Source organism: Ruditapes philippinarum, unplaced genomic scaffold (genome assembly GCF_026571515.1).
Source record: "Ruditapes philippinarum isolate M1 unplaced genomic scaffold, ASM2657151v2 ctg238_1_1_1_1, whole genome shotgun sequence".
Lineage (NCBI taxonomy): Eukaryota > Metazoa > Mollusca > Bivalvia > Venerida > Veneridae > Ruditapes > Ruditapes philippinarum.
This window is the reverse complement of record NW_026852535.1, coordinates 163,044-189,992: the sequence shown is the minus strand read 5'-3', so window position 1 is coordinate 189,992 and position 26,949 is coordinate 163,044. Positions and strand designations below refer to the sequence as shown.

Sequence of the window (26,949 nt, the reverse complement as noted above, 5' to 3'; positions counted from 1 at the left end):
AAGCCGATTTTTATTTTGTTTTTAGTTTTTTTGTTTTTTTTAATAAAAGCCATTTATGTAACATACATGATTAAGAATAAAAGCTCCAAAAAACACTCATAATTTGATGAGCACATTTTAATGACATGATTATTCTATGATTATGAAATAGTAAAAAGAAAACATGGATTTTCTAGCAGATATGATTTCTTGTTTATTACATCATCTTTGATGCAGTACACATCTCCTTTCACCGGTTTATCTATTCCTTAAAACTGTGACCAGTACAAATAAAATAAAATGAAAAATGATATTTTAAGATTCTATGATGTTTCCTTTGTCCTTCTCTACATAAAATGTCTATGATGATAAAGCAATGATAAAAGTTATAAATGAAGGTCAAGAGACATTGATCTGTAAGTTAACAACATATAAAGTTGCTGCCATTTTTTAAATTAGAATGGCCATTTTTGAGGGAGTAAAATTGAACAGCCATTTCAGAGGCAGCAAACTACTCCAGAAATTTTGGTATAATGAAACCAAATGTCCTAAAAGTTCTATTGCTATGTTTCAATAATGGTGTAATGCACAATTATATATTGGTCAAATGACTATGAATTTGATAATTACTTGAGAATAAGAACTTTTCCTTAACATCAGTAGTTAAAACTTCATATAGTCCTAAATTCTTTTATGTTATGAAGTCATGTTAGAGTCTAAGTCCTTTCAATTTGAGCAATGGTTTGGCAAGCAGCGGCTGTTTTATCTTTGGTCTAGGAGGAAACAACTCTGCCTCACTCTGGCTGCATGGAAATCTTCGTAGATATATATCAGGATATGTCTTTTGAAACTGAAAATATTTATGAAACGTGAACTGTATATAAATTACACTTACTGTACATGAATTTAAATTGGTAGTTTACATAATTCTTCTTCTAAGATTGGACAAAAGATAACAAAAGTAATATAAGGGAAATAACAACAAGAGCTGTCGGTAGGACAGCACGCTCGACTATTCTAAGTGCTTGATAGTAAAAGAGCCTTTATAATGTTAAATTTTTTAAGTTCACGAAAGAGCTAATTTTTTTCATAAATTCATGTTATAGGCCTTAGAGAGAGTCTAATTATACAGTATTGGCTTGACTATTCGGAAGGTAATGTCACAAGGGTGTTTAATTGAGTAAAATAATACTAATTACCTATGAATACATAAATTTGACAGAAAAGGTACAAATGCTTGTTATTAAGATGTTTTATCAAGTTATCACTGCTTTATTATTATGAATGCATAAAATTGTCCCAAAAAAGGTACAAACCCTTCAGTAGTTATTGAGATAACAGCTTACAAGCAAAACTTTACCATGAATTTTAAGTTGAAAAAGGGGAGAAAAATCAGCCTAAATGCAAGACAGAATTATGGATCATTGTCAGTGACCTACAATTATGACCCTAAATGCATATGTGTAGTTTTAAATAAATATCTTTAATAGTTATTGAGATATGTAAAACTATCATGTTAACATTAACCAAGAGACTAAGTAGAAAAGGGGATATGAATCAGCCTTAATGCAAGATAGAGTTATGGAACTAGGTCAGTGACATACAATTATGACCCTCCAATTATGACCCTAAGTGCATGTGTAAAATTTCAAGTAAATATCTTTGAAGACCTTTAAACCAAAATTTCTAAGTTTCAAAGGGGCAAATAATTCTGCAAATATTGCAGGCAGAGTTATGCAATTTTGCAAACTGATATACATTGTTACTATAAAAGAGTATTTTAAATTTCAATTGAATATCTCAAGCAATAATTGAGATATTTGACTTTACAAAAAAAACTTTAACCAAAATTTCTAAGTTCCAAAGGGGTATAATTCTGTCAATATTGTAGGCAGAGTTATCCAACTTGTCAATCTGATGTACCTTGTTACTATAAATAAGTATTGTAAGTTTCAATTGAATATCTCAAGCAATAATTGAGATATTTGACTTTACAAAAAACTTTAACCAAAATTTCTAAGTTAAAAAGGGGCATAATTCTGTCAATATTGTAGGCAGAGTTATCCAACTTGTCAATCTGATGTACCTTGTTACTATAAATAAGTATTGTAAGTTTCAATTGAATATCTCAAGCAGTAATTGAGATATTTGACTTTACAAAAAACTTTAACCAACGCAGACGCCGACGCGGACGCTGACGCCGACGCCGGGGCGACTAGAATAGCTCTCATATTCTTCGAATAGTCGAGCTAAAAATGGTTGCTTAATACAAGTCACTGAATATAAAACATGCAAAAAAGTCAAATTTATTCATGTACATGCATCTTATAATATATCAGGGGACACTCTTGTTTTAAAAACAAGAACTCTTTAGAAACAACAAATCTGTTTTGACATATGACAAATTTCAAAATCTTCTTTATGCAGGAAACCTCTGAGCATTATTTTAGGCACAGGCAGGTAAGTAGAACCACCACCCTTCTGTAAGCAAACTTAACTATGGCTTCCTCACATTTAGAAATGTACATTGTTCTTCACAAAAATAAGAAACCTCTAAAATTATTCAGCTGGAAGTATGCAGTATGGTCAAACTGCACAGTTTGGCCCAATACTTAAAGTACATGTATATTGACCCTCATTTAATTATCTAAATGTTGAACACCATTAAAATCTTAAACTTTATTTTCTGCAGAGTAGTGTATAAAGCAAATATGTTTACCTGCTTCAGTCTTTTTTTCTTTTCTTTGAGAGCCATGGATTTATCTGAGACAATGTCCTCGAGGAGGGAGGCGAGGGCTTGTTGTGATGACGTCATTCGTTGATTCTCATACTCATCCATGGACAGTTGTTTACAGAAATGGAGGGATGCCGAGTCATCAGAGGAATATCGGATCTGCAAGGCAAGCGTTTCCATGGATACCACAACAAAGTAAAGTTATAGTCTATTTTTCTTCTAGAGTTAAACAGCAATTTTCATGCAAATGCTGGTACTGGTACATGGGAGGTTTTTATAACTTAGGTTACAGTACCATACAATATAAAGTCCTTAATTTTTAGGTCAACAGAAAATTCTTGAAAATAACTTATACACATGGAATGCCTGAGAAAATGTTAATGCTTTCTTGCTGTATAGTTTTGACTAGACATTTTAGTATATTAAATATAATATCAACCTCTATGCTTTGACTCAAACTGATACAAGGACTAAATTTATGTTACTGACATGTTTTGAAAGTATAAGGATAGCATGTAGTGCTAATGGAACATGTCTTATAAATATATTTTACTAACACTCATAGGGTTAATGAAAACATATATGATTACCTTATTAAATTACTTGTAAATTTTCAATAACCTTTATAACTTTAAAGTACCTTTAAAGTTTGAAGAACAAACAACATTTCCAAAAGTTTGAACATAGTGAAAACTTAAAAGTTTTCTATGGAAAAGGTCTGAACAATGGGCAATGCACTATGTATAATTTAATTCGTTAAACTAATATTGAATTATCTCCCATGCACTTGAAGAAAAACTACTATAGACCAAACATCATAACAATTTGAACTTCTAGGTGTAGATTATTTTTTTAAGGAAAAAGAAACAGAAAATATTTGTGACTTTTATTTCAAAATTTCAAGATATCAATATATTAACATGGTTGGTATTTAATATTCTATCTACTTATAAATTAAAGCAGTTCTACTAGAATAAGATTCAGAGTTATCTTTATTTGGGCAAAGATTTCAACATCATTTTATCCAAAGATAATTTAAATGCTATCAACAATTATGTGTTAACCTATGCCATCAATATAGAGCCAGGTCTGTCTGTTCACCTGTCTGTACAGACTGACTAGAATCTATACTCAATTTCAGCTCATCTATATTAATTTCATAAATGAATAACAATGGAATGTTCTAAATTCAAAGTCCATTTGTCCATTACACAGTTTTAGGGAAGTTCAAATTGTTATGAAGTTTGTCAAGTTTACATTTGTTATGGTATTCAATCAAAATTTGACAAAGAAAGAAACAAGCATATATCAAAGAGCAAGTAAAATGATGAGAGGAAAGTTTGATTGTAATAAAGGGATATAACAATATTCTGAAGTTCATACCCTTGAAAGTTAATTTATTTTCAATCACAAAATAAATTGTCAATGTAACTTAATAATGTATGTATGGTTGAATAAGAAATTTATGTCATCAACAGATTGTTTGATATATTATAAACCACAAGACTTTAGTGTTTTTCTTTTTTTAAAATAAAATCTACTATAAATATAATATATATATAATTACATAATTATAATGCTTAGATACATTATGAATGCTACTTTAATTACATTATATATTTTTTACGCTTTTGATTAGATTTTCATAATATTTGTTGTATTTGTTCATAATTTGTGAAGTAAATCCCAGCAACCGATTACAGATGTATATGAAATTAGTCTTTAATTGACTTATTTAGGTTTCCTTTGCCAAATAAGAAAAGTCTGTACCTTACTTTACATGTAGTAGTTTATTGGCAAGAATATTTCTAGCAAAAAAGAAAAGAAGATGTTTAGAGCAACTATCTAGCATTTACAACAAATAAGTAAGTCACAACATATAGATAAATTGATTCCAGTTTATCTGTCAATATAGCTCAAAGTTATTTTTAAATGCTTGTAAAAAAAAACTTTATCCAAACTTTGAATTTTTATACTGAAACCTAAAAGCTAATTGTAGAAATAGTAAAATCTTTCTAGGGTAACACCTATCAAAAGACAGAGAATTGTGTTGCTTTAGAAAGGCCTTTACTCTGTTAAGGTTAAATTCATATTTAGTTCTTCCTGTGTGAAACATAAATTTTATTGTTGTACTAGTTTTATACAGAGGTGTTGCTCCACAGAGGTTACATTGATATCTTGTGACAGATAAACTGAATACCCTGAATTCATTCTGAACTAAATTATTTCCTATTTTACTTATTAATTAATTAAAAGGAGAATAAAATAGAGTTATAACTTGCTCAAATAAGTGATTAAATTGTATTCCAAATTCATCAAATGCCAAATTATATTTTGGCAAATGTTTAAATGTTTTAAGCAATGAAAGTGAATAAAAACATGGACTTTCAAAAACGGGCCCACAGTTTCATACATTACAATATAACAGTTACCATATATATTTTTTAACTTAATAAAATTGTAACTTTAAAGAAATTCTTATTTTTTACAAAGAATAAAGTAAATTTTTACCTATAGATTACTTTATACTAAATATTTCACATAGGAAAATGGATGAATAAAAAAATACTGATAAATTGCCATGTAAAAATGCTACTTACCTCAATAAAATAGTTAGAATTATAAATACAGATCTATCTTTTCTTTATAACAACAACAATATTGTTCTACATGAATTAGATAAAAGGCTCAGATTTAAGGCAACTATTAGAAATACATTCAATCTGTACATTAATAACATATGTAAACATTTAACTCTCATATATTTACTTTATCATTATCTTATTATAAAGACATCATTATTTTTTTCTGTAGAATTCTTTTGAACCAGTGGGAAGTAAGCATTGACAATTACTGTTTCACTGACTAATGATGACATAAATTAGATCACTGTCTTTAAACATTAAAGTATTTCCCAAATCTTTTAAAAATATTTTAAACATTATAGTAATATCAGTACTGTAACATAAAGCTCAATAAAATTTCACTAATTCATGTAAAAGTTTAAAATAAACTTTGTGAAAAATGAAGTCGTCATTTAACACTGAGTAAAAAATTCTGCAAAAGCAATTTATCAATTGTCACACAAAAGAAACAAAAACAAGGTATGTGTGAACAAGTTGAAATAACTTTCAATTACTTTATTATAAGACACAATGATATGTTGTTGTAATACATTTTTTTTGTTACTCTATCTCCTCATGCCGAAAATCTGAGCCTTCAATGAACCAAGGGAACAAGCTAAGATAGACTACAATGATTCAGAATAACTAGCTATATATTAGAATTCTAATACAAATAATACAACATTTAATTTAACCCTTACTCATGAATGGACTTGTCCAAACATTCTGCACACAGTTATATAGGTGAAGACTTCGTCAAACACCAGAACTGAGCCTAATTAGACTTGTCCAACTTGTATTTTGAAACATTCCACTCAAAATTTATGATAGATGTGATAACTTGGAAGTTTGTCAACCACTAGTATAGAACCTGTTCCAACAGCATGAAAGTGCAAGTTGGCCAAGCTCTATACTACCAGTATCTGAATAAGCTTTACAGAATCTTGTCATCTTAGTGCAGTAACAGGTTAACTCCTTGTATAATTTAATAGGAGTTAACCCATTACTCATCGCCGGTTACCCACGGTATATATTCCGTACATTATCTAGATATTGTAGTATGTACGGAATATATACTGTGGGTAACCGACGATGCCAATTTCTGCAGTATGGTGATGATCTGTTTCAACATGGTAAGGGTTAAAGACATATAAACACACAGAAAGGAGCCACAATATTTTACACACAATAGGGGAAAAGAAACAGCGAAGAATACCTGTGCACCACAATCTATACACACTGCTTTCACCTACACAGTTATACAAAATATTACATTCAAGAATATTTCAATACAAAGAAAAAATGAACACAATTTGATAAAACTAGCCTTGAGTAAGGATAAAACTTATAATTCCAGAATATAATAAGGCAGAAATTATCAATTTTTCATTTCTCTAAAAATAAATGTAACATTTAACAGAATGTTCCACTTCTTCATCACTCTGAATGGGAACAAAAACTTTTCTCACTACAAAAGAAAGCCTAATTGAGACAAAAATTGCTAGAGTTATCAAATGTTGCACGCAATGTAATTTATGGGTCATACAGACATGTCACACGAAAAGTTTCTGTCCATCAACTGGAGTATTTTTTTTTTTAGAGAAAAAAAAAAAAAAAAAAAAAAAACAATTTAAGAAAAAATTTAAAAGGGTCATAACCGTTTATTTAACAAACAAGTAATAGTAAATGAAACAAAGAATAGTAAATTATGCATTAAAATAATTTATTTGGACAATTTTTTTTCATTAGCTAAATCTTATCTCATATACCACTATGTCAGATAGTCTCAGCAAAAAAAAGTTGTAATGTCCTCAGAACCTTACAAATGTAAACATTTCTTTACCACTTAACTAATGAAATTTTTATAGTGGTGCACAGAAGAATGTCACAGTTTATTATATGATATAATCATTCACTATAAAAGCTGGAGTATATATCACATGCCTTATAAATCCCACACATACATGTATATATTATCACTGGTTCAATGCAACACTGTCTTTACTAAAAGCACTTCAACCCTAGCAATCTTATACACTGGTATCTCATAATGGACTTGTCCCTTATTTGATCTAGACAAAACCATAAGTTACTCTTTGGTAAACATTTAAAAATTATTAATTATAAATTATGATATTGTTCTGACTGAATAGGGAACAGTGCAGATCATAGTCAGGGACTGATGATGACAGATTTGCCAGATGTACTTAATCTTGTGACTGTGACCAAGTGAACCTCAAATCCCAGTATAAAGAAGAGTTTCATTAAAGGTTTCAACTAACCAAGTAGCAGTAAATAAACTAAGGTGCTATAAAAAAAACAGCATGTATAACTGAAGGGCAAACCAGCATTTAAATGTTTCAATGGAAAATTTTGGAGAAAATAAAATTACAGACTATTACAGTGATGCAGTGAATCATTGAAATAACTGAGGTTAGAGCACTTCTGAATATTGTAAAAAAAACATTTATATACACACAATCACATAGGAAAAGAGCAACACAAAAAGCCGAGCAATGTAATTATGTTATTTCCTATATAAGTACTACTTAAAAAATTTAAATTTATAAATATAGGAACATTCCTAAATAAAGAATATATATACTCAAAAATCTAGATGCAGGAGTATTTTCTATTCTATATTCTAGTTTAATATTACTTTATAAGATATATGTGTTCTAGTAATGTACATGTATATATGTATATCTTGGAATTTCTGAGTAATTGGTTAAAACGTACTCTTATAAACATGTTGCTATCTAAATTATGCTCGTCCACCTATATAATAATAAAATCATTAGAACAGTTTATATTTTATTCCCTGAGATATGTATAATCATCAAAAAAATATCCAATCAAAATAGTCGACACTGTGGGCTTTATCAAAAAAAAAAAAATCGTAAGTATGTTTTTCCACAGAAACAACTATCCACAAATATTTTATTATAATGAGATAATAACAACAGTTGACCCTGAGATAAAAAATGTAAAAAAATGAAAATATACTATTATGTCAAAGGAAAAATAACTAAATAAACTAAATAAAAATATTTCTAAACAATTAGCATTAGGGACTTCATGTCTACGTTTTATTCAGTTACATTTGTTTTTTTGCACTAAGCCCTTATGTCATCAAAAAATGATACAGAATGAAATAAAAATAATAATGACTCAATGATTTCATAAAATATTTATTCAAACAAATTATTACTAAAAGATAAAAATGAAATATAAAAAGATTAAAATGAAGTTGATAAAAGATAAAAACAGTGGACTAAAATCGTGAACTAAAAGGCGAAAAAAAATAATAATATAACGATAATGAGTACTAAAATTTTTTAATGTTTAATTTTAATGTTTCTAGCAATTAGCTAAATGTTTTAAATAAGCAAATAAAATGATTCACATATGAGTTGTTAAAAGCAATAAGGAAAACATAAATTCATTCTGCAAAGCACAAACAACCTTACTAAGCTATCAAAAACATTTTGTTGTCATTTTCTTACTTCAAAAAAGACCTATGACTTCTAGAACTTTACATGTGATAAATATAACTTATAAATAGAGTGCAAATAATAAATGGGTTTATAGTAGTTGTTGTCTTTTACTGATACCCCTACCCATCTGCATGATATAACCAAATATTCCTCCTCTACAAATATTATCAGTATTGCAGTAATACTGATCTAGATTTTTTAAATTCTACCTAAAATTGCTTGCTTTGGTATAACCCCAAAAGATAATTTGAATGACAATTGGCAGTGCTTTTCTAGTAATATAGCTCTAACACTAGTTATTGCGCTTTCTGTATAATAAAGCAGAAATGGTGCTAACGTTACAAACAATTCCCATAACAAAATCTATTTGTACGAAATGTAGCTACAAATGTTCCCACATTTTTCCCTAGATAGAAAAGTTTCTCCCCATTATGTGGTATGTTTAACCAGTTTTACCTTTGTTCTTTGTAACTTGGTTACCCGAAGTTCAACGCTAGTTTTCAGGTCATCGGGTACGGAGAATATCTCCATGTAATGATCCATGAGGAACGAGACAAGTTGTATAACAAGTAGGTCATCCATCTCACTCTCATCGCTACAACACAGTACAGCACGATAAAACGTCTCCAGTAACTGAAACACAAGAATATGCACTGATTAACCTCAAACAACAAAGGGTCCTAGCATTGATGTGTTTTTTAATGACTTCATATTATATGTTATAGGCCTTGTATTACGCTTCACTGTAAATAACTTTATATTCACATGATCTTTATTTCCCCAAAAAACCCTTTCTGAATTATTTTTGCTTTTTTGCAGACATCGAATTTAGCACTGGCCTGAAGGCCTGCATAAATTAGTTCGGGGCCAGTGTAAATTTTAAGAAAATTTAGTTAAATATATATAGTAGAATACTTCAAAACTGAAATTCTGGCCGGTAAATTCAGAATCTTATTCATTGACTGTAAAATTTTGCTGAGTCATGACTTAACATGGCATGCTCAGAAATTAAATTACAAGTTACTTTGCAAAATTACAGGTAAGGTGTCATTTTTTTGATAAAACATTAAATGTGTGTAAAAAGCAACCAATTTGCAAATAGTAGTGAAAGTTATTAAAACATTGTGAATAATACCAGATTCACAGTATCGTTAACAAATTCTGCTTGATATTAGCAGTACAGTATAATTTCTTGTGTAGTCTAAAATCAGAAACCATTGATACAGTTGTTTGTTGTACAGAAGTTATTGCTAAAGAAATGGTTTCTCTTGAGAGGTTGCATGGTAACTTAACTTTTAACAAAAGGTATGAAATCAAATAGGCATAACATTAATGTCATCATTGAAAAAGGTATGAAATCAAATAGGCATAACATTAATGTCATCATTGAAAAAGGTATGAAATCAAATAGGCATAACATTAATGTCATCATTGAAAAAGGTATGAAATCAAATAGGCATAACATTAATGTCATCGTTGAAAAAGGTATGAAATCAAATAGGCATAACATTAATGTCATCGTTGAAAAAGGTATGAAATCAAATAGGCATAACATTAATGTCATCATTGAAAAAGGTATGAAATCAAATAGGCATAACATAAATGTCATCATTGAAAAAGGTATGAAATCAAATAGGCATAACATTAATGTCATCATTGAAAAAGGTATGAAATCAAATAGGCATAACATTAATGTCATCGTTGATTTTTCATTCACACTAACAACTTTTCAGTCATATGTAAAATTTCATTTCCAAAAATAAATAGTGCCCGTTTATAAATGATTCATGACAATAAGTGTTTGAAATGTTGATTTTTTCAAGAATTAACTTAAAGAACAATATGTCTGTTCTTTAAATGTATTCTTCAATTTAGACAATTTGACCTTATTGAGATTTTATATAGTTTTGAAATTGTGAAGATGAACCCCAAGAATTCAATTTAATATAATTATTGTTTTAAGCTCAAGTTTAATTACCAATGTTCTTGATGGCTGAGTTTCATCCAGCACTAGCTTGTTATTGGTTGACATTTTGTTCATGAGGCGGAGCAACAAGTGAAGTCTTCTACGATTGGCTGGAGGCAGGATCAAGCAGACCAATTGTAATGCTTTAATTATCCTTTCTGTGGAATCATCTAAGAACACACCTAAAATATTACAAATAAATTAGAATCTACACAGAACTTCAAATAAATTATAAAATGGATTAATGGTGCTAATATTTAGTAGTTAAGTGAGGCTATGGTTATATTGTAGGCCAAAAAGTGCAATTTCAAAGATGTAAAGTACTAAATGACAAATCTGCTGTGTATCAAAAATATTAGATTATTTCAAGTCAGCTTTTAAAAAGAAAAATCTATCTACAGTAATGACATGTGCAAATAAGCTTTTCAGTGGCTTTGCATTATTTTTCTCCTAAACTAAGTGCATGCTTTTGTAGAACTAAAACATGATTTTATTGTCATAACAGTTTAAAAGAAACATGTATGTATCAGGACATTTACACACAAAATGAACAGCTGCATAATTGTATGAGAGAGTAACAAAACTTTATTGTAGCTTTAATGAAAGTTTATTAAAATTTTTAATTGAAAGACTTACTATCCTCACTGTCCTGTATCTTCCCCATACATTGCTTTTGAAGCTCATTCTCTACTGGGGGTGTGGCTGCTGCCAAGTCTGACATGCTAAGGCTCCGCCCTACTACGACATCATTATCACAGTTCCGCCCTCCATTTGATTTGTCCGACAAAGATGAAGAGTTGCCTTTCCCGCTGTCACTATTTTCTATAAAGGACTTTCTATGATTCAGAGAAGCTGTTGAAATAGATTTTTTCCGTTTTAGAAACTTTCTCGATTTATCAGAAGTGGGATGACTGGATTTAGGGTAAAGGGATTCTGGGTACAGGGCATCATAGGAAGGAGGCATGGCATATGCTGGAGGTTTTCCATTTACAAATTTCCTGTTGGCTTTTTCCACCATACCTGCTGCACAAGACTCAGACCTTGAAACCGAAGCAAGCCTCGACACAGGTGTATCATGAGATGAGTTGTTTGGCGAGGTTCTAGAATAAACTCCTACAGTACATCCATAGTTATCTACTTCATTCAAATTATAGCCAGCACTACGTCTACGTGAACTAGCTTTTTCTGCCTTCGCCCTCTTTCCTCTATTAAATAAATTATGCATAGAATGTCTTAAACCATTTTTCCTAGAGAAAGAAGGTGCACTTTCAGAACTTGGTGGGGAGTCTTCAAAATGAGTCTCAATTGGAGTATGTTCTATATTGGTTTTTCCATTGTCAATATGATTGAAGTCTGTCGCAACACCATCCGCGTAAAAGACACGAGTAACAGTTTTGTTATCTGGTCCGAAGGCAGTTTCATATCTAGTTACTGGATCGCCTTGTTTACTTGTACGACTAGAATTGTGAACCGGCTGAATTGGAGACAGATCTAGTATATTTCCGCTCGAGTAACCTTCAGATGCATCCTGGCACTCTGCAGAAGTTTTGGAATTTCTCGTTAATTTCATGAGCAAATTTTCAACAGATTTGTAGGCATTAATAAGTTTAGGGGTTGAGTTAGAGTATTCACAGTTACTTGGCAAGATGCCACGAGACACATGTCCTTTCTTCTGATTCAGATTGGATGATGTCACTGTTATGATGTCACATGCAAGGTCACAAACAAGGTGAAGGTTACGATGAGATTTGATGCAATTCAAGTTAAATGTTACACCCAGGCACAGATGAAAATAAAGAACAAGATAAAAACAAGCTTAGTGGTTAGATATAACTGCAACAAAACAAAACAAGATGATTATAATGTACAATTAATATTTGATGTTATTTATTAGTATAAACTATGTTATATGAAAATTATGAACATTTTTTAGTTTAATAAAATTATGAATACATGGGAATATATGAATTATTATGTATAAATGTATATACATGTACATATATGACTAAATAATTCCTCTGTATATATGAATAGTACAAAAGCTCTATATAAGAATCTATAACATGTATATTTCCCACATTTCTCACATCTTGACCAAGTTTGTGTATGCAGAAAAGTTAATAAATTGCTTATTAGGATCAAAACAAAGCAAAACTCACTTAATATTTGGTAATAATTAATTAATTTCTAGTCACATAAACAGCTCAAAAAGTGTTGAATTTTAAATAATTTGTGTTTTACCAAATTGTAAAGAAACAATTATGTTCTTTATGTCTTTCAAGATTTCTAATCCTGGCAATTATTTTAACACAAAAATACAAATTATTCATCAAAAACATTCAAAAGCTGTCAGCCCTAGGACCAGTACAGACCAAGATCAGCTGGCACGTCTGATCATGGCCTGCATTGTTCAATATTCCATCAGTCTGTTAAAATTTGGAAATTTCCCCTAAAAATTATGAATGGCCTAGTACAGATTGAAAGATGGTCATGTAAGACATTTAGCGTGGTCAACATTGGTCAAGATGATAAACTATAACATCTAACTCTTTCTGTATAAACACATACATGTATATAATGACAATTAGTATGTTTGAACTTTGACATGGCAAGCTCTTGTTTTGTAGAGAATTATAAATACAAAGCTTTCATATCTCAATGTTTACTGCATATTTCTTTTTTCCACACAAGGATTTTTCATTTATTCAACTCTGAATTTCAGGCTGTGGCAACAATTGTTTGAAAACTGGTACAAGAATATTATAATGCAACCATTTTTTAAAAAGTGACCGAAAAAAGAAGTATTTGTATTTTATTCTATGTATGGAAATAAAAAATCCTTGCTATGGAAAAGAAATAACACAGTATCAACCCATAACTTAGGCCGTGTGATAGGCATATATATATATATATATATATATATATATATATATATATATATATATATATATATATATATATATATATATATATATATATATAATTAAATTCAAAATGTTTTTATTCCACATCTGAATAAAAAAAGCATAAGTAAATAATTAATTTCTTTTAAAGTATAATCATGATATTACAATTTATGTTACACAAAATTCTAAGTTTTTAATTACTATAATAAAAGAGTACTGGTTCTGTGTTTGAACTGAAAGTACATGGCTTTTTTCCTTCTACAGCAGGGTCCCTTTTAAAAGTGACTTCCCCAAAGAAATATTCTTTAAAGTGATGAAGTTTTCCCCAAAATTGAATTGTTACATTAAGTTTTTTCTTCCCTTTTGCAAAAATACTGTATAATTTCCCCCAAAATTAAGGGCAGGGCTGCTTCCCCAACCTGTGAAAAAAAGACTTAAGTTGAAGTTTGTTATGCAAAAAACTAATTTACCCCATTTCATATTTTTGAGAGGAAAAAAATGAATAAAGAAATTAACACCAGCCGGCAGTTGTCTGGATGTCAGACTGCACTGATACAAGTAAAGACTTACCAAACACATTTGTTATAACCTCATACATGTTGTAGGTCATCAGTGGCTCCGGTAATTCACAGAAATATTCCTTCACTACACGGAACACGTCCTTCTCAAAACCAGGATAATTTGGTAAGTTCTCATCTATCTTATCTGGCCCTTTAAATGATGAGAAAAATATTTTTATTAGGAATTTCATTTTCACATATTATCATCAAGTTATTTTTGTTATGGGAAGAAACATGGTTTCTTAGAAGTGTTAATGGTGGAAGACCAAATACTGCTTCAGGGTGTAAGAAATGTTGTATGTTCCATTCCATCTCACAAACAGACTGACAGACATAAAATACTCTTCATTTATTTTTCATCTATTTATCTTCATAACTCTCAAGGTATCTACCGTTTCCAAAATTTTAAATGAGCTGCTTATATCATTTGGACTATGATTTTAGTATAGGTTATATACGAACTTAGTGAAGCAAGAAAATTAGTATCTTAAAACTCTGTATTATTATATAACCTGTAACTGACTAACAGTTAGCCCCGCCCATTCAAATTGATTACATTATGTAAATAGGCGGAGTCCATTAAATCGGCTCATTTAATACATACAATTGAGTTACAGTAGTGTATGGCAAATATTTCAGCAAAATTTAAACAAGATAGAACAATTTTATTTAGAGCGATTTCATTGGCAGACAATCTTTGGCAAACTGTAAATTAGTTATAAGTATATAAGTTACAAGTATAAATTTGAAAATTAAAGTAACTTAAACTTACAATATGCCAAACATTTCATGGCTGACAGTGCCCAGTGTGGAAGTTGATCTATAAAACAAATACAGAATGAAATATATTTCAATTGTTACTCAACGATAGTATCAACAAAAGTTGCTTAGTTTGTTCTGGTTCTAAATTACTTGATTCTTTACAGATTTTTACCCTTAGTTTTTTAAGATTATTGATGTTTTAAATGCCAAGCCACTAAACTTGTATTATTAAAAATTTCAAGACATCAAGATTAAAATTTCCAAGTTGGTCAATCATCAGCATACCTTTGCAACTCCAACATAAAATGATCTACCTAATTATGACTTTGTTAAATGTCATTGAAAGTATTTTTTTGCCCTTGTACAAAAATTATCAATATGCACCAAGAAATGGGCCCTAATATATACAGGACAAACATCTACACTTTTACAGTCCTAGATAACAACATGGGATGTTTTTTATGCACAATGACATATCCAAACATTTAAAACGAAAGTAAAACTTTTTTTAAGTAATGAAAATGATAAACAAGTGAATAATATGTTTATTTATTATTAAATTGATGTGTAACTTATGATAAGGTTTTGTAACATGTTTATGTTGTACTTGATAATTTTGATATGCTTTAGTTTAAACGAAATTTATTTCATTTTGTTTGTGTACAATGTACTTGTCTAATTATATTGAAAAATGTGTCTTGATTGTTGAAAATTGTCATTTATTTTAACTGCTTTGTAATTCATTTATTATTATGTAAGTTAGTGTAATAATTTTACAGTAAATGGACCCCATTGGAAATAAGCTTTTAGCTTAATGGGCAATCCTAGGGTTACATAGAACATACTCATTAATTTATCTTATAATTATTTTTATTGCATTTATGTGTGTGTTTTTATATATATGCAAGTTGATATATGTGATAACATTGTATGTGTTTATGTCTATTCCCTGAATAAATCGATACGAATGTAACAACAGTCATTTAATAATTCCTACAGTTGATCAAATAAATTAATAAAATATAAAATATTTGTTACCAACCTTTTGGATCAATGTTTGTGACAACACCACTTTTGTTGATATATAGACAATTATGCATGATGAACTTCCCTTTCACATATTCAGCATCGATAATATCACCTAGGGCATCAACACCAAGAATCTTTTGTAAGCTGAAATATATAACAAAATAGAATTATTACTAAAAATAGAACCTGTTTATGATGAAAAATAAAAAGACTGAGCAAAATGCATCTTTAAATATATTTCCCAACAATTCTTTTAAAAAGGAGATGGGGATAAGGGGAAGCACCCCAGGCATTTATCCGACACAAGATTGTGCTTTAGAATGTCCTTGATCTATAGGTATCCAATGAGTCATTCTCATCACCTATGTGTCAATAATGATACCTATCAAGAAGTTACAGCTACAGATCTAAACAAGGTTGTTGGTGATTTTAAATAATAGACTATTTAAATAATTGCAGGCTTTAATAACAAAATTATTAACAATGATATCTAGATATATCATGCAATGTTATGAACAAGAGCTGTCACAGGAGACAGCCAAGCTCGACTAATAAAATACTGGACGCAGTAAGGAGGACAAAACTATGAAAGAAAAATCAATTATGTATAATTATGTATTAAGTTATAGTAAAAAAATAACATTTGTTGAAATAAATTCCAAGATCAAGGGAGATAATTCTAGAAATAGTCATGCTAGAGTTATGAACCTTGTCACACAACATGAATGTAATGATAAGAAGTATATATTTGAAGTTTGAAGTAGATACCTTAAAAAGTAAAAAAAGTTATAATATTTCTTAAAGAAAATCCTAAGTTCAAAGAGAAATAAATCTGTAAAAAATACTTCAAGGTTATGAACATTGTCACATAATATATAATTGATTATAAGGAATAAGTATTTGAAGTTTGAGGTAGACACCTTTAAAACTAAAAAAGTTATAGTAAAAAATAACATTTTTCTAGTAAAAAAATCTAAGTTGATGAGGAGATAATTCTTGCAATATTGGTGCTAGAGTTATGAACCTTGTCACATAAGATGTGGATGATGATAAGGTACATTTATTTGAAGTATGAAGTTGATCCCTTTAGAAATAAAGAAGTAACAGTAAAAAATAGTATTTTTTAAGGAAAATTCTAAGTTCAAGGGGAGATAAATCTGAAAATATTGGTGCTAGAGTTATGAACCTTGTCACATAAGATGGGGATGATGATAAGGTACATATATTTGAAGTATGAGGTTGATCCCTTAAGAAATAAAGAAGAAACAGTAAAAATAGTATTTTTTAAGGAAAATTCTAAGTTCAAGGGGAGATAAATCTGAAAATTTTGGTGCTATAGTTATGAACCTTGTCACATAAGATGTGGCTGATGATAAGGAACATATATTTGAAGTTTGAAGTTGATACCTTAAGAAATGACAAAGTTATAGTGAACTAGAAATGTGTCCATAGGACACTGATGCCCCCACACGCCACTGTTCTGACAATCTTATGACTCCAGGTCAAATATTTTTTGGACTACATGTGCCACAAGTTGAAACTAAAAATCAACAAAGAGCCATAATTCTGTTAAATTTGTTCGCATCAAAAATTCCTTCCTTTACTACCATCTACACATTAAGGTTGTTAATCCCTGGAAGTTTAAGCAAAATCTGCCATCCGGTTTAAGAGGAGTTGCGTTCACAAAATTTCTACATAGTAATTAATGAAAATCAACAAAGGGCCATAATTCTGTTAAATTTGGTTGCAGCAAAAATTCCTTCCTTAACTGCCATCAACACATTAAGGTTATTCATCCCTGGAAGTTTAGGCAAAATCTGCCATCCGGTTTAAGAGGAGTTGCATTCACAAAATTTCTACATAGTATATAGTGAAACAAGAGCTGTCCGTAAGACAGCGCGCTCGACTTTTTTATTGCTTGCCAATAAAAAAAGTTTTTGCAGTAAAAGGCAATACAAGAATCTCTGTATTTTTAAAGTGAACAATGGCCATGAGCATTAAGATATTTAGTGAAGAATTATTTTACTGAATTGTGTGATACCCTTGAACACTGCAGCAAAGTTTGAAATGTTATGAAATGAAACTTAACCAAGATTCTAAGTCGATAAAAGGCCTTAATTTTTAAAACAAATCCTTGACAGAGTTACCTTCTCTTGCGTACAGATGGGGGTAATGATGTGAAATAGCATTAAAAGTTTCAAAGCAATATCTCAAAGGGTTAAGGCAATAAGTGGATTTTACCCATATTCAATGTATTTTCTAAGTCAAAAAGGGGCATAATTCTGTCAAAAACCTTGACAGAGTTATGTCCTCTTGTCTGTTGATGAAGGTCGTGATGGTAAACAAGTATGGTCAGTTTCAAAGCAATACCTCCAATGGTTTTGAAATAAAGTGAGGTAGTACAAAAAACTTAACCAAGCTCAATACACTTTCTAAGTCAAAAAAGGGCCATAATTCTGTCAAAAACCTTGACAGAGTTATGTACTCTTGTCTGTAGATGGAGGTTATGATGGTGAACAAGTATGGTAAGTTTCAAAGCCATACTTGTAATACTTCTGAAATAAAGTGGGGTGGTACGAAAAACTTAACCAAGGTGTGACGCCAACGCCGACGCCGGGGCGAGTAGGATAGCTCCCCTTTTCATAGAAAAGTCGAGCTAAAAATCAACAAAGGGCCATAATTCTTTTGAATTTGGTCGCAGCAAAAATTCCTTCCTTTACTACCATCTACACATTAAGGTTGTTCATCCCTGAAAGTTAGAGCAAAATCTGCCATCCGGTTTAAGAGGAGTTGCATTCACAAAATTTCTACATAGTATATAGTGAAAAAATCAACAAAGGGCCATAATTCTGTTAAATTTGGTCGCAGCAAAAATTCCTTCCTTTACTACCATCTACACATTAAGGTTGTTCATCCCTGTAAGTTTAAGCAAAATCTGCCATCCGGTTTAAGAGGAGTTGGGTTCACAAAATTTCTACATAGTAGCTAGTGAAAAAATCAACAAAGGGCCATAATTCTGTTAAATTTGGTTGCAGCAAAAATTCCTACCTTTACTGCCATCAACACATTAAGGTTGTTCATCCCTGGACGTTTAAGCAAAATCTGCCATCCAGTTTAAGAGGAGTTGCATTCACAAAATTTCTACTTGGTATATAGTGAAAAAATCAACAAAGGGCCATAATTCTTTTAAATTTGGTCGCAGCAAAAATTCCTTCCTTTACTACCATCTACACATTAAGGTTGTTCATCCCTGTAAGTAAGAGCAAAATGTGCCATCCGGTTTAAGAGGAGTTGCGTTCACAAAATTTCTACATAGTATATAGTGAAAAAATCAACAAAGGGCCATAATTCTGTTAAATTTGGTCGCAGCAAAAATTTCTTCCTTTACTACCATCTACACATTAAGGTTGTTCATCCCTGTATGTTTAAGCAAAATGTGCCATCCGGTTTAAGAGGAGTTGCGTTCACAAAATTTCTACATAGTAGCTAGTGAAAAAATCAACAAAGGGCCATAATTCTGTTAAATTTGGTCGCAGCAAAAATTCCTTCCTTTACTACCATCTACACATTAAGGTTGTTCATCCCTGTAAGTTTAAGCAAAATCTGACATCCGGTTTAAGAGGAGTTGCGTTCACAAGATTTCGGGACGTACGGACGGACGGACTGACAGACTGACGGATGGACAAGTGCAACGCTATATGCTCCCACATTGTGGGGGCATAAAAATATTTTACTGCACCAAAACTTTAATCTGAAATCTGGACCCCGGGGCGAGTAGGACAGCTCTCCATATACTTCGTATAGTCGAGCTAAAAATGCTTTTTTTTTAAAATTTATCATCAATTAAACATGTACAGCAATCAATTCCTGCAAAGAGTTTCCTAGTTCTAAAGAACACAACAGACCTTTCAGCATACCTTATGAAGTCAGACAATCCAAATAAAGAATGCATATATATGTTTTTTATTGTGAACTAATGGCAGTATTTGTTTTTCTACATGACAATGACTTTGAAATGACGATGCCATGTTAATACCTCATCTTATAGTACTTATCTGATAATCTTAAACTAAACATTGCAACAATGCAACAGTTTAAAATCATAGCCAGATAACTTGAAAATATTACCTAAAAAAATGTTTTTGACTAGATTGAAAGATGGACAAGTCTATTTAAGATATCTAGGGAGATTAGGATTAAGAATGATCATTCTTTAAGGTAATCACTTTTGTAAAGTCATGTTTTTCCATTCCTCTTCTATTTCTTGGGCTGACAATGGTTTAGACATGAAGTGGCATTCTGGTAATGTACTTGTGTTGTCTGGTATGGTGGGCATTGATGACATCCTGTCAAAGTCAAGCTTGACTGGGTTGGGCGGTGCCATTGGTTTTGTGAGCGGGGATCTCCGTAAGTTGGCCAGTTTAAGGTTGTTTCTCAGAGCTATTGGAGTCCTCACCGCCTTGGAAGGAGAACTAAGCGTAAGTCTGAAAATGAGTCATTTCATAGGGTTGGTTCAAGTGCTCATTTACAATGTGTAATGCTGTGCCATATTAAGCAAAACAGTGGGTTTTTTTTTTAAACTTTTAGAATAAAAAAGTGATTTTTTTTCAATTGTTAAGATTTAAAACTTGTTTAAATTTAAGTATTTGCGTTGAAAATTAATCGGGGATTATTTATGAACATCAGGCTGTCCTGTATTATGTAGTCAAGCTGCTAATTGAAAAATAATTCCACTGTTCTCATAAAACTCTATATGGAACTGGCTTTTACCAGTTTGCTTCCACGTTTAGGCTGAACATGAATTTACAGTGATATTGGGGTATATACCAAGTAATTAAAGACATCTTTATAAGCACTTATCGCAAAATAATATCATATTTGCATTTTTTTAAATGCTAGATGTTTATGTTTAACTAGAATGTTTACCTAAAAAGACGACTACTGTCTGTAAACTCTCCTCTATTATGTTTCTGCCCTCGTACATCTTCAAACACTTTAGCTTTATGAAGTTTCTGTAACAACTGAACACTCTGTGCTCTGTAATATAAATTTCCTTTTATGTAAATTATGTATATAATCATAAAATATTACCGTACATTTATAAAATCAAATGTCTAATATACAGCAATGCATGAAAAATTTGAAATAACAACAAAGTTATTGTCATATAAACCTGACTAGGTCCATGTAAAAAAAGAAAATATTTATTCAAATACAAGAAGCAACATAACTAACTGAGGGTTTGTGAATGCTTAATCTATTATAAATACTAAAAAAGCAAGTGAAAAATGTTATTTAAGAAACTGGTCGGAGGTCCTTGAGCAAATAAGACATAAAATTTGAATTTCTTTCATAGATTAGCTGAGGCACCAGAAAGAGATGAAAAGATACTTAAGAAATATACTAAGAAATAAACTGAAAATTGTATTTTTGTGCTATTTGTGGCTCGGTTTGAGTGAAAAGCATCTACACCAACAAAAACATTTTATCTACAAAAGTGCAATTTCACCAAATTTAAAATGGGACTGAACCTCAACCATATTTTGTAGTATATTTAGTCTGTTAAAGCAGTACTGACCTATCTGATATGTGAAAATTTAAAAAAAAAGACAATATTTAAACAGAAATCGGAATTAATGTATTAATTATAAGTGAGTTGGAAAGCTAAAAATATAATTTGTAGGTTACAAGGTACCTAAAATGGCCAAGAATGCTCAATCTGGCAAAATATCTCATTCTGCAATAAATGACCATTCAAATCTTCTCTAGACATTATACCACGACCAATATAAAATGTATTTATAAATTTAACATCAAGGTAATAACTAATTTTCTATTCATCCTTTTTATGACTTTTTAATTGGTAACTAATTTTAAGATTAAATTAGTTTTATTCCAAATGGCTGCATAACATTGTCATATAAATAATTAAACATTTTTATGTGATATTTACATGTTTTATTTGCTTAATCTCTTTTTAGTAACTACATCTTTTTTAACTATGCTTAATTATTTATCGGCAAACTTTTTTATTCTACAGTGACAGATGGTTCCTCTCTCAGGAAGTGTTTAATTTGTCACAGTATCTGTTGGGGAGAAAAATGTTTTTCACATAATAAAAAGAAGGTCAATCTGTTCATAACACCTTAAAGTTTTAGTGTTGGCACAGATCTACAGGATATTTGATAATTACTTTGGATAGTGTGAATAGAATCTGTGTTTAATCCTTCTTAAAGAATTAAAATCAACAGCTTGATTTAATTTCAATTATTCATGTGTACCATTCACTGTAATAGGTAATAGGAGAGACGCAAGGTCTGAAAACTGACCAAAATATATTCACTAAGGTGAAATACTATTATAGAATTACACATACATAATTACCTACTTATCGAGAGGAAAAGCCTTTGATATGTTGTTATTATTTTGTTACAAGGCATAAAATGTCCTAATTATTACTGTTAGACTTTACAACCCCTTCTCCAGATCAAAATCAGATAATAATCTTTAGGAAAAATGTCAATCTTTTCTTTGGCTGCGGTCAAAATTACACAATTTTCAATCAAGCATAAAATTTCAACTTTACATTGTCCCAGAGAAAATGTTAAATATGCTGATTAAAATCATTACGATCAACTGACAATACCCTGCAGTAATACTATGCACTGACACCAAATTTATCCAAAAAAATTACTTTGTAAAGAAAAATACCACAGTATTATGCGTATATAAAATTATTTTGTAACAAATTAAATCTTAATAATGTATTAAAGATATGCAAAGCAATAAATTAAATCTAATGGAGAATATTTCTTCAAAATATGAAAATGTTGAGAAAAGAAACAAATATTGTCTCTTATACATTTATAGATCACAACACAAGTATGCATCTTCTTATTATGGTAAATATAATATTGAATTATATGCATGTTTGTCAAATCATGTAATGATGTATTATAATTGTTAATGATTTGTAAACTGTATATATTTTATGCTATACGTCATGATTATATAGAGGATATTTGTTTGTTTTGCATGTAAGATCGAAATATAATTTCACTGAGTGAACACCAGATGCAATATTTTCAGGAGTGGCGTAGCCACGAGTGAAAATATAATAGCTGGTGTTCACGAATGAAATATATTTCAATCTTATATGTAAAACAAATAAATTTTCTTTTTATTTCATGCGTTTTAAGTGATTTGAAGTAATTTTTACTGATTTTGCCGCGTAACGTCGCGCATTCTCCTTTGTGACGTCATCATATCATGACGTCACATCATCAATTTTGAAATATAGTTCTGTTAAATTTCTCTAATTTTGTTACATTTACAACATGATGTATAGTGACATCGACTTTCTTTTCCTAAAGAAGCAAAATTTACGCATGACGGCATTTATTTCTGCCTGTTATTCCATTTAGTTATGATTTTCTTTTCATCCGCATTCAGATATAGTCCGGCTACAGTGAAAATTATATTTTATAAATTTCACTAGTGGTTTATCAGGATATAATCATCTGATATATTACAATAAAACACTGGAAAGCATGAAATAAATGTGTTGTAATCGTTGAAAAGTCGAAATAAATAATTATATATTGAAATATTGACTTAAATCATTTATGCCTCTTATAACCACAGACTGATAATACATCAGAAATGAAAACCTTGACTCTCATCCCCATAAATATTGCAGGGGAAATAAGGTTTTAATTATGCCTGCCACTTAAGGAAGTTATTTTGTTTCTTGCAACATAATTGAGGAAAACATGTATAATTCACACTCACAGTGCAGGACATTTATGATTGAGTGAGAATTTAATATCTACTGGTGTAAGAGTATACTAAAAGTTATACAGTTAAAATACATTACCTTGACACATCTGTACCAAAATTTGGATTCTTCTTTAAATATTGATGTAACCAATCAACTGCATCAGATGCCACAAAACAATCGTCATATGTCTTCATGTAACGTCGGTGTCGACCTAGTGGAATATCTGAACGGAAATTTCTTATCAATCCATTCCACTGGAAAATATAAAGAATGACAGATTGAAGAAGAAACAAAACAAGACTACAAACTGCATTTTGTCAAGTTTTAACTTTTATACATTTGCAACAAGAAAATAAAATACATTTTAAATTTTTTAAGCTATATATTTGCTGCAAATTTAAACTTTTGAAATGGATATTTCTAAAATGTGACAATGAAAGAAATATAAATATATGTTATTATATTTCCTTAAAAGCCAGTTTTGCATGTACAAAATTTGCAAAACAGTTAAAACCCTTATTAAAATAAAGTATACTATTTTGTTCTGTAACAGTTTATTTGGTTGATGTATAATATTTGTGCAAGTTAAATAACAGAGACATTTAATGTTATAACTCTTTCAAGACATGACCATAAGGTTATAAAAACATCATTTTTTGTTTTTATTTTAATTTTTTTACAAAAAATGTTTCATTATTATAGCTTTATTTAATTATACAGTTACACTTAAAGTCAAGTAGTACTTATATACATTTCCTGCAAGGAAATAAAATACCTTTAAGTTTTCTAATTTCTATTTATAACAGCATTAAATGTTTACAGCATACTTGATTTGGGGAATATAATGCATTATCTCTTTTTTGTAATTAATTGCTTAAATGGTTTTTATTATACAAAAGAAAGAATGGCAAAAACATTGAACCATTTTACTATACACAATATGCTGGAAAAGTTATTTTTAAATTTCAATATATTATAAAACAAACAAAAGGTTACTAAAAAAATTTACACAAAGTTTGTGAACAGTTAATTCTTGTATTTATAACAAACACTGTATAATTTCTGATATAAATTGCAATTTAACTTCAAGCCGGTATTTGTTTGAGCTCTCATAATGCAAGGTCTATAGAAAGTGATGACAAGTACTTTGTAAATAAGTTTGAATTGAAGAGTGTCATTGAAGTACTGTACAATCTGTACATGTAAATGGTATCATCACCTGCCTAGCCATTAATTGTAATATATTGTAAAATATTGTAATAAAAATTGCACCTAAACACTATCTAGGATGACAGAACAAAGACCTGGTATTTATAATCTGGTGAACTATCACAAAAAAGGAAAAAAGCTCTGAAAATCTAAATAAGACTTTACAGGTGTGACTAATATAAAACAAGACAGGGCAAACAGAATGCCACAATCAACAATTTTAATTATGTTGATCAAATTTAATTTGATTTGAAAATGAATAAATGTAATGAAAACTGAATATATTAAATCTTGATTTTTTCCAATAGAGGAATGATTACTCTATTAATTTACTTGCAATGGTGATTAAAACAAAATTGTAAAATAAGGTAATCATCATAGATTACAAAAGCGTGCTGTAATATATTGATAATCTCACGCTGTAATATATTGCTAATCTTTAAGTACATAATAATAAAATATAACCCTGCCACTAGTTTTAACTTTTAAAGTATTAAAGATGTTTTGTAGATACTCATATCACTGTAATTTTTGTCTATGTAAAGGGGAAGCATTTTAGACCTCGAATTAAGATCTTGTGGGTTTCAATCCCACCAGTGATTAGATTCTATTTCAACCTCCACAATGTCCAACTAATAGTAACTTTGCTTGCTATTTTGTGTACGAGCAATAATTCCCCTTTAGAACTTTAGTACTACATGTAGAAGCGAAATTCTGACAAAGAACAAACATGAATCTGTTTGTAGTTCACTCTCTGGTCTAGTCCTTCATTGAAAGACATCGCATTCTCTTTTTTTACAATTTTACGTTTATCGGAAAATGCGGATTTGACCAATGTAAAAAATAGCTTCAAATCTGCCGTTACGTCTAAATATTTGGACTATCTCTGGTCCAGATCACAGCAGAAAGCAACTGCATAAATCCTGGGAAATCTGTTAAGCAGTTTAATTAGAAGTACTAGATCATAAGATGCCTTCATTTTCACTAGGAAACAGATAACAGACAAATACACAAGAGATATATACAAATACATATACAAGGACACAACATTACATAAAAACGATATTTGTAACGAAGAAGAAAAAACGAATAAGACGACCACATGACACTAGTTTGTTTCTTCTGTAATACATGTACTGTATGCCAGAGCAGTACAGTATGACCAATATAAAAGACTTCACGATCAAGCACAAGATAAGTGACCAGTGACCTGCACTGTTCAGGAATAAATGCAGGTTGCCTGATTCACAGTCTGTTCAAAAAGTGGCCAGTCAGGATGGTCCCTGTCATAGTCCAACTATAATTGTACTGCACGACGAGATATTGTGCTATTTTCGTGTCTGGGCAATATCTCGCCTCTACAAAAGAGAGATTCTGCCCCAGAACGAAAATATCTCAGAATCAAGCTTTGGCACGTCAATATATTTTGACTAGTCCCTGTCAGTGGCCAGACCAGTAAGTGAATAATAATTCATGAATTTCATCATTAGATCTACATAAATTCTGACCAAACAAATAAAAAAATTAAAACAACAAAAATTAACAGTTGTCAATCACATCTCTATTCTGGAGAAAAGAACATCAAATATGAAGAACAATTTCTTTCTTAAAATTTATGCATTATGTCTTTTTTTACAAAAGAAAAAAACTTTGATAAATTAACTGATTACAGTAGCTCGTAAGAATAATTAAAGAAACTGGTGAATAATCTTACCAACAACGTTGCCCTATATGGCCCTGAAGTAAGTTGATCGTCCATAATCTTTCACATAAATCGTAGCACTTTTTTAAATTTTTCTAGTCATGTTTTGTTTTTGTCACTAAACTGCTAAAGTTTGCTCTCGTTCATTAAACACGCACCTGCAAATCCAATGTTGACAATTTCAAATAGTCCGCTAGTGCG

General features: G+C 30.3%; 1 protein-coding gene across 4 annotated transcripts; it reads right to left on the bottom strand.

Moving 5' to 3' along the window:
• Nucleotides 1-593: 593 nt before the first annotated feature.
• Nucleotides 594-26,946, bottom strand: LOC132716395 (DEP domain-containing protein 1B-like). Of its 4 annotated transcripts, none has more exons than XM_060699665.1 (13): nucleotides 26,761-26,946; nucleotides 23,934-24,091; nucleotides 20,984-21,094; nucleotides 20,284-20,541; nucleotides 16,071-16,201; nucleotides 15,039-15,086; nucleotides 14,277-14,417; nucleotides 11,437-12,495; nucleotides 10,813-10,982; nucleotides 9,291-9,467; nucleotides 8,077-8,115; nucleotides 2,699-2,872; nucleotides 594-829 (listed from the first exon to the last, which is right to left on the bottom strand). In XM_060699665.1, the coding sequence occupies exons 1-13, from the start codon at nucleotides 26,803-26,805 to the stop codon at nucleotides 689-691; spliced, it is 2,652 nt and encodes an 883-aa protein (XP_060555648.1). In that variant the 5' UTR covers nucleotides 26,806-26,946; the 3' UTR covers nucleotides 594-688. The 4 variants fall into 4 exon arrangements, with proteins under 4 accessions (XP_060555648.1, XP_060555654.1, XP_060555669.1 ...); XM_060699671.1 differs by lacking the exon at nucleotides 8,077-8,115 and adding an exon at nucleotides 6,554-6,586; XM_060699686.1 differs by having other exon boundaries at nucleotides 595-829; nucleotides 11,437-12,336.
• Between the last annotated feature and the right edge of the window lie 3 nt (nucleotides 26,947-26,949).

Bases quoted from the DNA above. Each gene is read 5' to 3' on its own strand.
- LOC132716395 (XM_060699665.1), bottom strand. From the start codon at position 26,805: ATGGACGATCAACTTACTTCAGGGCCATATAGGGCAACGTTGTTG. The intron at 10,983-11,436 runs GTAAGTCTTTCA...GTAATATTTTAG, and splicing joins GATACAGGACAGTGAGGATA to GTGTGTTCTTAGATGATTCC. The intron at 9,468-10,812 runs GTAATTAAACTT...CTTGTGTTTCAG, and splicing joins CTCAGCCATCAAGAACATTG to TTACTGGAGACGTTTTATCG.